The sequence below is a fragment of the Rosa rugosa genome, chromosome 2, assembly GCF_958449725.1.
Source record: "Rosa rugosa chromosome 2, drRosRugo1.1, whole genome shotgun sequence".
Taxonomy (NCBI): domain Eukaryota; kingdom Viridiplantae; phylum Streptophyta; class Magnoliopsida; order Rosales; family Rosaceae; genus Rosa; species Rosa rugosa.
Window position 1 is genome coordinate 34,173,892 of NC_084821.1, and position 19,266 is coordinate 34,193,157.

Below are 19,266 nucleotides of genomic sequence, written 5' to 3' on the forward strand. Positions count from 1 at the left end.
AATCTCTTAGAGTGTTTGGGTAAGTGGGGTTAATTAACCTCAAAATTGTGTAAATGGTCATTATCCCTTAGCATTTTGGTTTAGGGGGTTGGAGAAGGCCTCAATAACAAAATTAGTGTTCTAAATGTCTTGAAAAAGCTGGGAGATAGGGTTTTGTCTTGGACATCATAATTAGTTATATCAAAGTGATCGCTCTCCTCCCTCTCACCTTTATCGATGCAATATCATAAGGTCTAGCGGCTTCCTCTTCAATATGTGAATAAGTAATAAAATTCAACTTAAAATAGAACATATAACTTAAAATTGTTTGATCATCATAATCTATTTTTATTTCACTGAGTAAACAACATGTCTTGACCACATTTGTTGCTATGAACTTAGTGGGCGCGGTCTCACCACTATGCCAAAAAGGCCTTCAGACGACAGAACTGTTCTGTCGTCTGAACGAACAAAAATGTGTCGTCTAGTACGGTGTCGTCTCTTGGGGGCATCAGACGACAGAAGTGTTCTGTCGTCTGATGAGTTTTGCATTTTGGGAACTCTCTCATACAACAACAATTAAAAGTTGTGCTAATTTACTTTAAACGATAATTATATGTGGTCGTAAAGAGCATCAGAGGACAATTAAGTGTCGTTCTAGGGTAGGTTTGTATGACATTTAAGTGTTGTGTGAAAGGTTTTGAAATTATACATATGTGATGTTGGGAAATGGTTTAGACAATAGATATCATATTCTTTCTGTTATGTCAGTCTCATTACGACGACAATTTACTGTCGTTTGAGATTATTTAGACGACAAATATTTGTGGTCTGAATATAAAAAGGACCACTAATAGTATGTGTTTTATATTGTCTGTAATCACGTCAAATCACACTTATTTGTTGTTGTTATACACTTTAGCCAATACTTTCAACTAACTTATGTTGTTGTTTTGCCTTTCAGACTACAATTTTCTGTTGTCCCATTGTCAAAAAGACAATAGACTTCTTATTGGTTTTTGTGTTGTGTATGTGCAGCTGCAACCACACGTTTTTATGTGCTTTTGTTGTAGCTTGCAGTTTGTGATGACACATTTTAGTAGTCCCCTGTACAATTGGTATGCATGCATTCTGGAAAATAAAACTGCCAATTCATGAAACCATAAAATCCACATCCAAAATTATTCATTGCAATTTCCATTAATCCACCATTGTCTCATGTACACAAATTAATCATGAGCATCAGTTCAAAATGACCCAAATCTACTAATCTGGGCAGCCAACAAAATATATGCACACAGTACTGCAAGCTAATAAACCAGAAGCACTGCACAATCTGGGCAACCAACTAAACAACACAGCAAAATAGCTAGCAGTACTGTAAGTCAAAGTCTGGCCTATATATCAACTATGCATGTCCAAAAGCTTATGCTACATATCTCCAACTACTAATTAACCTACACACTAGCTATCTTTAAACTTAAGAACATACTTTGCCTACTCTGCCGGGACAACATCAACATTCTCCATTGTGTAGTGATTTGCTTTTCTTTCCCACTGCAAGGACAACAAGGACAGAAGCTTAGTCATAGATCACAGTGGATTAATCCAATAAATCAATATTACAGTGGATTAGTTTAATCTTTTAGATTCTGAGGATATCTTTTGGAGTAGTCTCATCCTTGGTTTCGCAAGCAGAGGTTTGGTTAAATAAAGAGTATACAGATAACAGAATTCTAACTTTATTTGCACAAGGATTATGAGGATACTAAGCATAAATTAATTAATAATGGCGTGTGAGGGAGATCCACATAAGCTAGTAAATAGGGTATAACCACTATGCCAAAAAAGCTATCAGACGACAGAGGATATCTGTCGTCTGATTAAAGAAATTTCTGTTGTCTAGTACGGTGCCGTCTCTTGGGGAATCAGACGACAGATTTCCTCTGTCGTCTTATTTATCAGACGACAGAAATTTTTTGGGTCTTCTGTTGTCTGATGAAATCGAGACATGAGGTAGTGAATTCAAACGACAGATAAATGTCGTGTGAACTAGAAACAAATAACAGTTCCTTATAATTTATGTGGTCTGAATGGACTTATAATAACAGTTAAGTGTTGTTTTATTCTAAGTTCAATAACAGTTAACTGTCATTCGTATTCAGTTTAGAATACAATTATCTATCGTCTTTAGTCTCCTACGATAACATTTATATGTTGTTTTATATGCATTATAGTCACAGATAAGTGTGCATTAAACTTAGTTAATACTATATTTATTTACCGTTTGAGTTTAGTCATAGATGACAGTTAAATGACGTTTAAAAGGAATACAAATAACAGTTGTCTGTGGTTTTTATTAACTTATAGTAATAGTTATCTGTTGTGGAATATAACTTGGAGTTACAATTAAGTGTGGTTTGAAAGTTGTTAAGGTTACATTTATCTATTGTTGTGATTTATACTCTACAACAGTTAACTAAAGGTTGAAGAGCACAGACAGGACAATTATTTGTTGCTTGAAGCTAATTTGAGCGATAGTTAAATGTTGTTTCATTTTGTTTGTAACCATAGAATTTTGGTTCTATCGACAATTATCTGTTTTTTGAGTGGATAAAAAACAACACACTTGGATTTAATTCTGTTGTTACTTTCTATTTTAGATGACAATTTTCTGTTGTTTGAGTGTCCAAATATGAACACAATTTTTCTTGTTTCTGTTGTTCTTTGACGCGTCCAACAACATCATTTTGTTGTTGCTTTCTATTCCAGATGTCATACTCGTATCCCTGTTGTGCCATAATCATGTAAATCTGGGAACAACACAATGCATTCATCAAATATGAAATCCATTCACAAAAATACCAATATTTGATCAATCTGTTCCTGGAGCTATACATACATCCATCATGGAGCTAAACTTAATAAACATCAGTTCAATAACCCATAGCAGTTGGTATGATCAACAAATGTAACCCAAAAAACCACTGATATCTCATACTAGCTACTGATCATAAACTGTACTTGCAGGCCAAAAATAGATACTTAGACCAACTGCATAACTAGTTAATATGGGTTATAGATGATGCATGTCCAAAATTAGAATCTTCTCGACACACTAGCTTTGCTGAAATTGGCTGACATACTTTGCCCACTCGGCCCGGACCTGATCAATGTCTTTTTGTGTGTAGAAGTGATTTGCTTTCCTTTCCCACTGCAAGTATAAAAAAAAATACAAGTTAATGTGAATGGATATGTTTCACAACATTAATCAGAATTGGAAGGAGTTGATATATATATATATATATATATATATATATACCTTAGCACTCCACTGTTGATTTTTGTCCTCCGCTATGTCTTTCATGTAATGCATAATCCACAGTCCACAAGTTTTATCGCCCAATTGCTCCGGAATGCCCTGAAACATCATAAAATTATTGAATACCTGGCTGATGCTATGGAATAAAAAGAACATTTGTTGAAGTAAAATCAACTAGCATATAGTTAGCTGGTTTGCAACTCGTACCGCACAATTTTTCCATTGAACTATTTTTCTGCCTTTCTTATTTTTCTGTGCATTGTATATTCTGATGGAACTGAAACAAAATGACGAGAACAACAATCAGCCAGAAACTGAACAACTTACAAAGTAACATTTAGATATAAATAATTCCAGCAAAATGCAAGTATAACAACCAATTTAACATTGAACCAAACTGAATGTAGAAGCCGCTTACTCGTCCACAATAGTTTTCCATTCACCGGTGATGAGTCGCCTCTTTAATGGATCCATGAAGTGCACCACTTCTTCACCGGGGTTCACAACCGTCAACATCCAATGACAACTAACATTAAAATGTTCAACTCAATACCCAAATTAATGAAGATAGCATGCATTTATACTGTAGATATTAGGAGGTAAGGTCTAAATCAAAATTGCTTACCCTGAGTTATATGGAACTAGAAAAACCTGGCCAGGCTTCCCATTTCCATACCGAACAGCTAGAGAACGAGCTCGTTCTGTTGGATTTCCACACGCAAGTGCACCAGTGTGATCAGGGTCTATGAAGGCGATCATTTCCAGCATCTTTGTTTTCTTCAAAACCTGATAGAGGTAGCTACAAAAACAGCAGATTTAGTTTAACACCAATTACAACATTGAAGATGGCCACCATACAACCTAATACAATTTAATAGATTTAATATGCACTACAAACCTCATATACATCACTAATGAGCCGTTCGATATCTCCTTCATGTTGGTCATGGCATACACATCCCTCCTAAAGATAGCTACCTTCTTTGGATGGCCTAAAAGCTCTTCTCCCAAAGTGGTGTGGATGGTGAACCCATCCTTTAAGAATGTGTTGGCCCATTGGCACAACATCTTTAGGGGTAAAGGCAACTTGGCTGGCAGGTTTTGAAGGTCATCATGATCATCATCATCATATATGTCTCTATTTCTCTTCTTCACAATTTTACGCTTTACTCCTTCCTATATTTATAAACAATAATATGCATCATTATTAGATCAAAATAGTTTAGGGTTTCTGAAAATGTACTAATGAACAAATGAAATTACCTTTTGCTCAACTGTGGGGGGTATAATCAAGTTTTTAGGCCAAGCAACGCATGTGCCAATCGCATCGCGTATTTTGACAATCTCATCTTTGATAGGAAATGGTAGCAAAGCATCTTCAACAATAGCTTTCGTGACTGACACGCGCACATTTTCCTCTCCCATTGGAACACCATGGATTGTTTGTTTGCTGGCCTCAATATCAACTTCAACGATGGTTCCAAGAGCAACTACATTATCCAATGAATTTATTGCTAGCTTAGACTCCAACTTGACCGTATTGGTCATAACCTGAGATTTCTGAAACAGTTGCATAAATCAGATTTCAGAAATCGGCATGCATCAGTAAGTATGATCTATCAATCTAACCATAAGGGTAACAGAAAGTAAAGGAAGGAAGGTAAGGTAATAGGGTGTAGTTTACCGGAACTTCTTCCCAGAATTTAGTCTTGATGAGAGGTCTACCAACTATCCCAACATCATCCTCAATAACCGATGCAAATTTGCTGCTCAATTTACTATCCAGAAACGGCATAGCAGTCTCCTCTTCAACATCCACTTGTGCAGCATTGTTCAAGATTAACTTCTTCTTGACATTTCTAGCAAGCTCAGTTTGACCAACCTTCATACCCTTGTCATTTTGCCGGGAACAGCTGCCTTGTCCAGAACCAATATCATTCAATGGTGTCAACGTTTTCAATGAATCATTGTCAACCTCTTTCCTCGCAACCTTTTCTTCCAACTTCTTAAACCTATCCTCCCAAACAGCTATTTCCTTGGCAATGTGATGTTCCATCTCCAGCTCCCATTTAGCTCTTTCATTGGCAATGATAGTTTCTTTCTCTTCAGCTAATATCCTCTTCACACTCACCCTCAAGGTGTCTTGTACAGATTCCTTTCGGCGTTTTGGTATATTAAAGTAAGCAGCCGGCTTGACAAAGCCACCAACACCTCGTACCCTGCCAGGGGCCTCGGGGTTTCCCAATGCCAATGTTAGAATATCATCTGATCCAGAAGAATTCACTTCACCTTCACACAATTTTTGCCTTAGTTTGTCCTGTAAATATAAAATAGAAGCATCAGATGCATGAATGATGCAAATTAAATATAAAAATTCAGAAAAAATAATTACACTTGTAATTGAACTTACAATTTTTTCAACTGTCTTCTTGACTTCCGGCCCGTTGAAGTTGCCGGTCTTGTCTTGTCGTGCCTTTACCCACATTGTCGCACGATCAAGTTCTTCGATCGGTATTGTTTCAGACTATATGAACATAGAGGGTATAATGATCATTACTTTGTCCTAAATCCAAGGAAGAACAATTATACAGTAAAGTACTCTAGAAAAGGCTATACTAACCAGTTCTTCTTGAAGATTAGCATATCCTTTTCGCGCCATTCGATGAGGGTACTTATTCTCCTTTCGCTTTTTTATTTGTGCCTCGCGAAGTTCCTTCAAAGAGTATGCAGAAGTGTCCACAATATTAGAGCGTCTTGAAGATTTTAACAGATATAGACATAGAATAAAAGCATTATCATCTGTTCTTGGACTAAAATTCAGTAGTTGCCAAACCTTAAATTTTGTGGTAGTCCTATCAGCAACAAACTTATCCCAGTCACGCTGGTCAATGGATCGATAATCATCGGGAGGGAACTCCAACAGTTCAGGGTTATCCAAATATGGCATAATGTACCAGTTTGTCAACTTGCTCTTGAATTCTCTCCATTTATTGGCGGCTGATGTAATAACCAATTTCTTCCACTCCTTAGGCACCACAAATGCTTCCTGCATATGTTCAAAACCATAAGCGGGAACCTTTCTTTAATATTTGCTCATTGTTAATGAAAATAAGTAGAATACAAGTAACACAGCTATATAGAACAACATTATCATACAATTAAACATATAGTCAGATTAATTACCTCAATACTTTCCCAGATTTTGTCTTTCTCATCTAATTTCACTTCTCTCCAATCCTTTATAGATATCGGGATCCTTGTACGTGCCAATACCCCAATATAGGACTGCATCTCCTTAGCTGCCTTTCCAATTGGTTCCCCTTGAGCATTACACTCAACTTTCAGCCTCTTTCCACGAATAAGTCGCCTTGAAATGCGATTCATCGTTACCATCCCACGCTTAAGTAACTGTAGTCCACCGGTTAGGTTGTCCTCTTCATCAAGGGCCTTGCTCTTTCCAACATTACGTGCATATGCTGCCTTCTTGGACTTACCAGCTTGCTTGGATACACTTCTCTTTGGGGATGCAGATTTGTTAGAGTGAGCAAGTGTCAACATTGTTTTTCTTGATGTCGCTTGAGCTTTCTTGGGGGTTGCAGCTTTATTAGGGGCTGCATCTTGCTGAGCGAAGGTAGATTTTAGTGGTACATCCTGCATATGTTCAACAGCTGGTTTTGACACGATCTTTTGACCTCTTTTCATTTGCAATGCCTTCATCCTTAGTGCTATAGCTCTAGCTTTGGCTGTGTTGTTAGACCGGGGAGCCATGACCTAAAAGAAACAAGTCAACAGTTAGCAATATGTATAAATAAATGGTTGAAAACAAATAGCAGATCACAGTACACAAAAGTACACAACACATTAGCAGCTAAATTGAACCTAGTACTAACAAAACAACTAACATATTAAAAAGGTTCATATATTTCATCAATAATCACACAGTACAAAGACGGGTGAAGCAAACAAAAGTGCAAGGAAACAACCCTATTATCTAATCCTATAAGCGACGATGACTATTTTCATTCTCAACCCATATGGCTTCATCTCCAGGTCGCATATAATTGATGTGATCATCACCAACTATGTCATCAAAAGTCTCAATAGATGGCAATGTGGCATTATATGGCTGCTGTTCCACTTCAATATCTTGTAGCTCCTCATCATCATTAGCCTCTTGGTAGTCTTTATCTGGACACCTTACTACCACTGACCATTGCACATCAAGGGGGTCTTGTATGTAAAATATTTGCTTAACATGCGTAGCTAAGACAAAAGCATCATTTAAGTGCCCTATCCTATTCAAATTCACCAAAGTAAACCCAAGTTCGTCTACTTTGATGCCCCTAACATTCTCTACCCAATCACATTTGAATAAAGGTACCCTAAACTTGTAGTAGTCCAACTCCCATATATGCTTAATCACACCGTAAAAGTGCATATCATCTGTTCTAGGGTTTTTATCCCTTGCATTAGAAATCTGCATTGCATCAGCAAGCAAAAATACCCCACTGTTTTGAACAGATCGAAGATTGTCACGCTCCTTGGTGTTGAAATCAACACCATTAACCTGGTATCCACTAAATGTTGGCACTTCATTCTTTGGTCCAGCTGCCATCCATCTCATTGTATGTGAAACATTATTGTCAGCAAACATGAGTTCATTTGAAACCTGCAAACAGTACATACATTACATAGCCATCAAAACATAATATTTTATTGTTGCAAATGTATCAATAATGAAGAACTTACCCTCTCTTTTAACCAGTTCGAAAAGGTCTGATTCTGTTTATTCTTCAACCACGTTTCATTTTTTGAGAACTTAGGATAAAGCAACTTTAATAACTCCAAATGTTCACTGGATGGAGGAGAAAAACAAAACACTTAGCAAGAAATAGAAAATAATGAAGGGAATTTGCTGACATTAATTATAATTATTAAAAAAGAAAAAGAAAAAAGGAATAAGTAATGACTTACAGGAAATATGGCAACGCATCCTCCGTATTCTGCAATACACAAAGATGTGCTTGATGCATTTCTTTTCCATAAACAGAAATCATGGAAGCACCTGATAGCGGTTTGGATGCATTCCGAAATTCTGCTTTGCTACTTTCTGGGATTCCAGCAGTACCAGCATCATCAAGCATACGTTCAGCACAAAACTCAACAGCCTCTTCGACAATATAACACTCTGCTATGCACCCTTCAGGGTGCCTACGACATCTCACCCATCCTTTGAACACTTTCATGTATCTCTCAAATGGATACATCCATCGAAAAAATACTGGACCACAAAGCTCTACTTCTCTGACAAGATGCACAGTCAAATGAATCATGATGTCAAAAAAGGATGGTGGGAAGTACTTCTCAAGCAAGCAAACTGTAATAACTAGGTCAGCTTGCATTTTTTGTAGCTTGGAAACATCAATCACTTTGGCACATATAGCCTTGAAGAATAGGCAGAAGCGAATGATTGCATACCTAACAGGCTTCTCAAGAACAGATCGTAAAGCAACAGGGAGCAGAATTTGCATGATAGTGTGACAATCATGCGATTTAAGACCAACAAGTCTTAAATCATCCATAGAGACAAGGCTCCTAACATTTGATGAAAACCGCACAGGCACTGTCATATTGAAAAAAGAGTTGCAAACTATTTTCTTTTCATTTAGCAGCAAATTCCAACTAGCTAAAGGTAACTTGTCTCTTTTGGCACCAATTTTGGGATTCAAACCAGTCCTAATGCCCATTTCAACCATGTCTAAACGAGCAGCAACCCCATCCTTTGTCTTCCCGGGAATGTTTAGCAATGTACCAATGATAGCATCACAACAGTTCTTCTCAATGTGCATTACATCGAGATTATGTCGTATAGGAATATATCTCCAATACTCTAGTTCAAAGAAAATTGACTTCTTCTTCCAACAAGGCCTGCTTCGGTCTTCAACACTCTTTGCAGGACGACACTTTTTGCCAAATGCACAGTTCATACCCTCAACTCTAGCAAACACCTCCTCTCCGGTTAATGGTACAGGAGCAAGCTCCTCCTCTACTGTATTGTCGAAAGCAGCACGCTGTTTTCGATAGGGATGATGTCTAGGTAGGTATCGACGATGCCTCATGAATGACATTTTATTACCTTTCTTCAACCTATATGGTCCACTCTTATCAACGCATATCGGACAAGCATTGTATCCTTTCACAATGCTGCCTGACAAGTTCCCATAAGCGGGAAAGTCATTAATGGTCCAGAGGAGTATAGCTCTTAGTTTAAAGTATTCCCCTCTAAAGGCATCATATACTCCCTCAACCCCATCCCACAAGACTTTTAGATCATCTATTAAAGGTTGCAGATATACGTCGATATCATTACCAGGCTGTTTTGGTCCGGAGATCAGCAGCGTCAACATCATATACTTCCTCTTCATACATAGCCATGGCGGAAGATTATATGTCACAAGTATAACAGGCCAGCAAGAGTACCTGCTACTTAGAGAACTATGAGGATTAAACCCATCAGATGAGAGGGCTAGTCGAAGGTTCCTAGGCTCACTTCCAAATTCCGGCCATTTCTTGTCAACTAAATCCCAAGTCGGGGAATCAGCTGGATGCTGCATCATTCCATCTTTCTTTCTACCATAATCATGCCAAGTCAGATTCTTAGCTGTATTGGCCGATTGGTAAAACCGTTTGAACCTCGGGATTGGTGGAAAGTACCATAAAACCTTGGCAGGTATCCCTACTTTTTCAGTTTTATCCTTGCCTAATTTCCACCTTGAAGCACCACAAGTGGGGCAGATAATAGCATCTGCATGCTGCTGTCTATACAAGACGCAGTCATTTGGACAAGCATGAATCTTATGGTACTCCATACCTAATGCACTAAGTGATTTTTTTGCCTCATATAAAGATGCAGGAACCTCATTTCCTTCAGGAAGCAAACCCCCGATCATTATCAGCATGTCAGAATAGCAGGAATCAGTCATTCCATGCTTTGCTTTCAGATTGAATGTCTGAATCAGACCATTTAACTTGGTTGTCTTGGTACAACCAGGGTACAAAGGCTTATCGGCATCCTCCACATACTTCAGAAACTCATTTGAGTCTTCTGAAATCTCCTCATCCTCACTCTCTCCTTCTACATCATTCTCTCCCATCCTACTACCCCCATCCCAATCTACAGTTTCAGCTTCCCCTCTTCTATTGCCAGAAATGGCAGCTGTATTAGGTTCTCCATGCCACCTCCAATGCTTATAACTACTATCAATACCATTCCAAAAAATATGGTCCTTAACAACTCCAATGGAAAATCCATCAGTATTGCAGCATTTTAGGCAAGGACAACGTATTTTTGCTTGGTTGTTGGCATTAGCAGAGGCAAATTTCAGAAACTGTCCTACTCCTACCTCAAACTTGCGTGACCTTCTATCAGCATTCATCCATGATTTATCCATCTTACACAGAAAAAGTAAAATAATCAAGATTTGTACAACACCTTACATACATTTATATATCCCAAACACAATACATGCTATACTGCTCAGAACTAACTAACTATAGAAGTAAAAAAGAAAAATGTACAAGATCAATCCTCAATCATCTATATTTAATGAAAAAACTATACAAGAGCTGCAAGTCATGCATTGAGATACGATGTTAAGAAAAACTTACTTGTAATTGCCTGACGATATGCCTGAACTACGACCTTGCTGGAATACCAGACCCTTCACAATGAAGTTAGCAACAATCTCAGCGACCTGTACAGATGTATCAAAACATTAGATACGCCGCACAATGTAATTATCAAAGATAAAAGAAATATTAACATCATTTAATAATTGCATTAGGCGGCCAGAGACATGCAGTTGTCCAAGGTGTTTTCGATCAGATTGCTAGATAGTAAACTCTTTGGAACATTGCCTAAAGTTAATGAATGTTGTTTTATTATCTGCAGCTACATGATTGCTTTATGCAAGTAAAAGATTACAAAGAAAGACTTAAAAGAAGTGAAGATAAACTTTGGGTTGGTGATTTTGTTCCTCTTGAGATTAATGTACAGGAAAAGATCAATTTGAGAGGGGAAAAAAAAAGGTATCATTTTAGAAAATGTAATGGTGAAGAATAATAATATATATTTTTTTTGTCTATCCACAAGCTGAAGTCAAAACTATCTAGAATTTTGGTCAACTTCTTTTGAACCGGCCAGTTTTGAGTATCAAGTTCTTTTGTACCTTAAAATGAACGCGGAGATCGCTGCCTCTGGCTTTGCAGGCTGATTCATCATTGCAAAACAATAAAAACCATTAGATTTTCAAAAACACTCAAACTCATACTAATAAGCCCACGAAACAAACACATTGGTTAAACTACAAATTACTTACACTTGGTATTGTTGTCCGGCTCTTGCAAATACTTCACCTGCAAAAAACCCAATAACCCAATCTCATAAGAATTTGAATCCACCAACACAAAACCACAGATTCAATGACCCATACATTTTGATTTCGGACTAAAAACATATAAAACATGCTTCATTTTCACTGCTTCTGAAACCCAGAAAACCAAAACTATCTTTTTTTTTTGGTCGACTTTTGAGTCAAAGAAGCTATCAAATTCCTGTTTCAGTAATAGAACAACTAGAGTTTATATTTGGTCATTTGGATGCCTAAAACACAAACATGCTATCAGATTGGTATCATTTATGCTATCCTAATTATGCTATCAGATTGGTATCAATTATGCTATCCTAATTATGCTATCAGATTCACAGCAAAACACAAGCATCCTATCCTAATTGCCTATTCTGTAAGGTATGCAACTTAGTTGTTGTAGTTCCTAATGAATATTGATAAGTCCACATCAAGTCTTACAAACAATTCATACAATGAACCAAAAAAAAAAAAAAAAGCAGCCAAGCTAAATACAAACAGCAATATATGAAAGAATGAAAGATCAAAGACCATGTTTAGATCTCAAGTTCTCAACTTCAATCCATCTGTTACCAAAATATAGGGATTTCATGTTCATGTTTGTAGGTTGACGATCAATAACTATACTAAGACTAAAATCAGATTGTGGAAGAATATATATAGAGGAGGCAATAACAAATATATTTACCTGGCCGGTAATTTTACTTTCTGGAGATCAAACCGGTCAATATCAAGTTTGAGACCCTGTAAACATGCAATTGTACATAAGACTATAAAAAAGTTTTCGTATTTTGTAATTTTCACTTCTCAGCACCCAAGTAGCATAGAATATAGCTTCATATATACCTGATAAATTTTAAGCCCCTCAAAACTTCACCAGCAAGCCAATTGACACCAAGCTTATATGCTCAAACCTGAATTGCAAAGCCCCATGATAAACTGAGTTCGTCACTCCTGAGACATGTCAAAACATACATGTAAGCAAGAATGCTTCTTAAATGAATACATATAACTAATTCAAGCAATATATACTTAACTGTTAACGATAAAGAAGAAAACAAAACCCTCAACAAAGAACCAAAAGGGAAAAAGAAAAAAAAAAAAAACAGCCTTAGCAAACAAATAAAGAGGAAGTAGAATCACATCTATAATTATGACACTGTAAACAACAAGTCCACATAGTGAGATGGCAACGGATCAATTCCTAAAACCTGGAATCAGAATTCAATAAAATATATATATATATATATATATATATATATATATATATATATATATATATAAAATAAAAAAACCAAAATCAATTGCTAAACCAATAATTGAAATTATCAAAGTAACAATCACCTTCATGCAGTGATGTTGTTCTAGTGAGAAATCCAAACCTACAATCATGAAGACGTCAAGTTAAAGAGAGATCATTTATGTTAACCAAAGAAAGAGGTTTAATAGATGTGCTCTATATATATATATATATATAGAATCTATTTCCTACATTTCTATAGTACTTCAATTCCTGTCAGACATTAATTTGACATAGCGAGCTCATCGCTCAATCTCCTTGTTTCCAAGTCATTCCAACTCAATAGAAGAAACTCTCATCGAGCTTATTCGCTTTTTGTTTTCCTCCGATTTAAAGAACAGAAGATTCATCAATAATCAGAAAACAAAACTTAAATACCTGATTCACAGCAGCACAACCAAGTAAAACCAACTAACAACACCAAAAGAACAAGCCAAATACTCCTTTGCATAAAACCTACACAATAAGAACAAAATAATCATCACCATTCAAACAACAAAACACCCAAACATCTATAAAAACTAACAATCCAAACCTCAACAAAAACCACCCACTGAAAACCACAAAACCATACCCAAACACATAGAAACCAAAATCATTACCTCAACAAAACATAAAAACCAAGATCAATTGAAACCCAACCACAACAAAATCCACCGATTCAAAACCACAAAACTACAAGCATCAATAAAACATCACCTCCGATGAAAAACCTCTTCTCCTCCGATGCTTTTCTCTTATCTATAGATTTGGCACGGTAAACATCTAGAAGTCATGGAACTTCTGGAAGGGTCAGTGGAGGCTAAAAACAGAGCAAGTACACGGGTGGGTTACGATTCTCTGCTCTACGGGTTTCTAGACTTTCTGTGGCAACCCGAAAAGAGATGTGTCGCTGCCCATCATGCAACCGCCGTCGATCATCGATTCGTCAAGGAGATTAGGAGAGAAATCTGGGTGAGAGAGGACTGGGTTTCAGAAATTAGATTTGATTTGAGAGAGGGCTGATTTTTGAGAGGTATAGAGTTTCTGGTTGGCGCAAGAGAGTTTTAGACATAGAGGTTTGTGGGAATGAAGAACACGAAGCTGCTAGGTTTTGTGTTATGTTTTTTTTTGGTGAATAAAAAAAAAAAAAAAAAAAAAAAGACATAACACGTGCTTTGTGTTATGTACGTCAAAACAGATCGACTTCAAATAAAAAAAGTCAAACACTCCTTATTCAAACAACAGAATTTCTTAGCTCTGTTGTCTGAATAGTTTTACATTTACTGGTCACCGATAGGGTTTGGGCAATTAGGAGGGAAAAGACTTAATCTTGTTGGAGGGAAATCTAAACCTTTTGCTAAAAAAATTTTCATCTTTTCAGACGACATTTAAGTGTCGTCTGAGTCTGACCATATCTTCAAAATGAAACAAGCATGGTTTCTCATTGTATTCAGACAACACATTTAATTTTTGTGTCGTCTGAATTTAGTCTGAAACACTCAGACGACAGAAAATGACTATTCTGTCGTCTGAACTCTGTTGTCTGATAGCTTTTTTGGCATAGTGAACAAGCCTTACGGAAGATATTATCCATGTACTGGTCTTTTCATACAATCAGACAAATCCACAAGATCAAGCAAACTACAGGAAAAGACCATGCGAGTAATATTGATGATATGATACGTGATCAAATTTCCCTAATTTATCTAGCTATATTGGTTAAACCATTGACTGCTCTCATAATTATACTAGTGTTGTGAACCTAATGAGTTCTCAAAGTATAATTATATTCAAACTGATTACAGGGACTGGTTAGAAACAAAATGCACTAATTATAGGAAAAATATAAGGAACCAACAGACTAACAGAAGAACTACAATATCTCAGAGACCAACAATGAATACTCCCCAAAGACACAGCTAAAGAAGCATCCACTTAGCACCTAGTTGCAGCAGGTATTTTCTCAACTGGCTAAGGGAGATAGAATGAGTCTTTTATTGATGGAAAATCTAGAAGAGATGATGTAAATATATCTACGAGCATAAGAATGAGTCTTTTATGTCTTCTCGAAGAAAACAAAAGAAAACAAAAGATTATGTTTTCTAAGCATAAGCTAACACTGAAGTATCTATCCTTGCCGCTTACAAAGAAGTCTTCTTCCTTAGTCAACCAAAGTATCTTGTTGAACCTTTCTACATATTCATCTATCTATGATGGTAATATGACTGTTATTTTCAGAACCTCAATAACAAGGTTAACCTAAGGAGTGTTCAGCAGTTATATACAACTATGCAACTAATTTCCCTTTGATTAACCATAACCTCTATGATCAACAAAATAAAGAGAAAACATGCAAAAGAAAAACATTGATCCCAAGGAACTAACTCATTTAACATTTGCAACAACAATACTATAAACTAATATGATCCTTAGTGGTCTGAGTTCATTGCTATGAGTTATAGTCATCTCAAGTTCTCAAGAGCCCAATATATTTTCATTAATCAAGCAATGGATCAGCAATTGTTTAATAAAACTACAATGTCATACCTGAAATCACCAATAATAGGAAGTCCCTTCTGAATAGCTACACTTCTCTTCATCAGGAGTACTACTCAAGCACCATCACTTACCTGACTAGCATTTCCTAGAATAAAAAATAAATGAGCTGAATTCACAATGGTTGATTCATATGCATTAAAGAAGGACAAAAGTCCTGATAAATGAAGATACTATCATGAGTAACAAGCTACCTGATACTTGAGTGATGAAATACCTGCAGTTGTTGTCCCATCTGATTTAAATGCAAGCTTCCATTTCGCCAAATCAGTCATGTTTGCATTTGGCCGGATGCCATCATCCACATAAATTGTAACATGCCTCTCCTCTCTAGTTTTTGGGTCCACAATCTATGCAAACAAATAATCAACTACCGAAATGTAAACATGGGATGACTGTTCAGAGATTCAAAATATATGCAATGCATTGCTCGCTTTATCCCTCTCAGTCTCTGTCTCTTTTACACATGGCGCGCGTACACACACACGCACATGCAACAATGAATATCAGAAACACTTTTATCCTTTACAATTTTTGTGTGCTCCTAAGAAACATTAAAATATTCAGGGAAACAAAGGTAAGCCAAAGACATGTTGACTCTTTAATGGATCATGATACTAGCTTTTTGCAAAGGCATTTCAAATTCCAAAGTCCATGAATTCAAGAGCTGGTTGCTTGAATTTTGGGATTCATAGTTGAAGGGTTCACGGACTCAGGGATTTATAGAATTATATTAAATAACTAAGATACAATATATAACTAACAGGATTGAATAAGAACTGCTTGCTTTAATTCCAGGATACTTATGTATTAGGGACTTTGGGACTGTTCTGGAGACTTTTTTGAAGGGATCACGATAGGGTGCATACTCTAATATGCAGCAAGTAACGAACATTGGTCTTACCATTCTTCTCACATCCCTAAGTTCTCAGAATGTTAGCCAAAAGCAAGTTTTATCTCAGAAAACTTATATTGCCTAGTACCAAGAAGTCTGTTAGTAAATATGTCACACTTTTCCTACTCAACTACTACTCACGATTTTATCTTATTAGCCAAGTCAAAAGTAGTTTAAGAGGGAATAAGATAGTATGGAAACCCGTTTTGACTAGGGATCTCTATAATTTTCAACCATTGATTTCACCAAGTCCAGGAAAATGGATGAAAGTAAAACACTAACAAGTACACACATTGAACAAGAACTCAACTATTCTTTTTCTGCCTTCAAAACAAAACTGCAAAATAAAATCTGTGCAAGACAAATCATCTCAATGTCTTCCACAATAAGCAAATAGCACTCTAATTGAAAAGGAGATATTTTTTTTTATTCTCCTATCTTCTCACTTGTCAAACACTGTTTTGTTTCTCTAACATATCTATGCAACATAAATCTTCAAGCACTTCAAGGAATGCCATAATAACAGTGCCATGTTCCCGCAGAACTGCAAAAACTGTTGCAGCTCATGCAACAATATAAAACTAAGTTTGGTCGTAGTATAACCGCACCTAACTCTAAAAATACTTGTAATGTAACTAGGTCATGAGTGCAAGCTAAAACAATAGAAAGAAACCACTTTGGTGCGATCAACAAAGTGGACCTTTATCAAAGTACATTGTCAGTCAATCCTTCAGTCTTAGTCATTTAATGTGCATCTACAACATGCTTGAAAACGAGATGACTACAACTACTACATCACACCTGATGACTGTCCTTATGCGAATAACTGAATATGAAACAGTAAAGTAAAATTAAAACCATTAGCAGTGAAAGCTAAGCTAAGCTATGAGCTAATGAAGGAACTGTTGCTTTGGCTACCTACCTGCGATACTGGATAGGCATATTACCAGCCTTCCAGATAGCAATCTTACGCGCGCGCACACACATACACAGGCACATGCAACGCGGCAATGAATATTAGACATTTTAGTCTCATACATTTTATTTTTGTTTCTACATTTTCTCTAGACCTGGACCTTTTTTTTTTCTTTTATTTGAAAGGAAACAGCTTTTTATTGACAAAACAAATACCATAATACAAAGAAGCGGACAAGAAGTCCACATAAGAAAAGAAAGATAGTTTGAGGAACAGAATAAGATGCTCAACTGACAGTAAACATGCTTGCCAATCTAGAACAAGAGATGAAAGAGTGTAATCTTCATACTCCCCAAATATAGAGGCCCAAAGAGAATCTCAAATCTTAACTCTTTCCCACAACTCTTCCAACTCCGCACTACCATAGGCTTCAGACGTCCCTTTATTTCTCTGGACCTTGAAAAGAAAAATTAAGCCAGGTCTACTCTTGTTTGCTAACTGCCTAGTCTAGTATGTGCAGTATACACAAATAAATGCAAATCTTGACAATACATACTCAACTCTCTAAACCACAAGTTAAGAAAAGGCAGTGTTATATATATATATATATATATATAGATGTATAAATATGCATAAAAGTTAAGAAAAGGCAGATGTATATATATGATTATACATGTGTGATAACAATTTAGTTTAGTGCAGTGCATTCATATAATGACAAATAAAGAAGTTGCACCACAATCTGTATCTATTTTTAATTACAGAGAAAGTCATTGACAAAAAAGGAATAAGTATAGATAAGTGGACAAGTATACAGTGAGAAAAAGTACCCAGTAAGTACAACAATCCTAGCAGAAAGAAACAATAAGCACCAAAAACAACGAAACTAACTTCCGCATTCCAATCTGTTTGAATGGCAAAAAAGGAGCCATTCCTAGAAATTGAAGAAACTGATCCCTTCATGATGCCCAGACTAACCAACATCACCTTCATAGCAGATCTCCCCAAAACCAACACCTTCTTTACAAAAAAAAACTGTAGTTTCACATAACAAAGACACACAATCCTGGAATGTGTCCCAGCTCACATTAGAATCCTAATAAACACCCTTCTTCAAAGAGCTAAAGCAACCAAATTGGTGGTTCTTTAACAAGATGATAGTAATTACAATCATAAATTGCATTAGGAAAAGGAAACGACATGCTTGATCCTTGTTAAACTTTTCACCAAAGACTCAAGAAATCAACACTTCCAGTAATCATACCATTTACTGGAATCCATATCTCTCACTGTGAGACCAAAACATTTTAATGGCTTCATTCATATATATATATATATATATATATATATATATATATATATATATATATATATATAGCTATCAGGAAGCTATTCAGTAAACCAAGTTTAGCAATAAAAAAACAAACACCAGTTAAGGTAAAGATCACTTACAGGTAATGTAGGCCAAGCATCCCCCTTGAATCCCTACCAACCTTCTCAGCCTAAGACAATCATATGAATTCCATGAATACTTAGTGTCATCTCCCAGAATTCATCACTAGAATATCCAAATTTGGATTTCGTTGAAAGACCTTAAAATGATGGGAATTCCATAAATCCAAACCTAGAATTAATCAAACGCATCTAAAAATACATAATGAAGCCTTACTAAGGGAATTAGAGCACAAATTTACCTTGGGCATCCAAACTTGAAGTTCCTCTTCTTTCCCCCAATTCTCTAACTTCATCCTCCATATCTATCAAAACCCAACGGTGAAATCTGAAAAGCACGACAACAACAAACCCTCCTACCTAGTGGCCAAATACCAAAAAGCCCTTAAACAAAACCCTTTTTAATCTTTTTTTTTTTCTTTTCTTTTTTTTCTCGGT

The 19,266-nt window shown here is 36.3% G+C and overlaps 2 protein-coding genes across 2 annotated transcripts; both read right to left on the reverse strand.

Moving 5' to 3' along the window:
- Window positions 1-2,835: 2,835 nt before the first annotated feature.
- LOC133727981 (uncharacterized) lies at window positions 2,836-7,066 on the reverse strand. Its single transcript, XM_062155409.1, has 12 exons — window positions 6,485-7,066; window positions 6,135-6,347; window positions 5,922-6,014; window positions 5,712-5,825; window positions 4,986-5,618; window positions 4,565-4,861; window positions 4,200-4,477; window positions 3,927-4,100; window positions 3,720-3,827; window positions 3,509-3,578; window positions 3,302-3,400; window positions 2,836-3,193 (listed from the first exon to the last, which is right to left on the reverse strand). The coding sequence occupies exons 1-12, from the start codon at window positions 7,016-7,018 to the stop codon at window positions 3,098-3,100; spliced, it is 2,709 nt and encodes a 902-aa protein (XP_062011393.1). The 5' UTR covers window positions 7,019-7,066; the 3' UTR covers window positions 2,836-3,097.
- A 232-nt stretch (window positions 7,067-7,298) lies between these two features.
- On the reverse strand, window positions 7,299-10,752 carry LOC133730665 (uncharacterized). Its single transcript, XM_062158216.1, has 3 exons — window positions 8,276-10,752; window positions 8,051-8,156; window positions 7,299-7,970 (listed from the first exon to the last, which is right to left on the reverse strand). The coding sequence occupies exons 1-3, from the start codon at window positions 10,750-10,752 to the stop codon at window positions 7,299-7,301; spliced, it is 3,255 nt and encodes a 1,084-aa protein (XP_062014200.1).
- Between the last annotated feature and the right edge of the window lie 8,514 nt (window positions 10,753-19,266).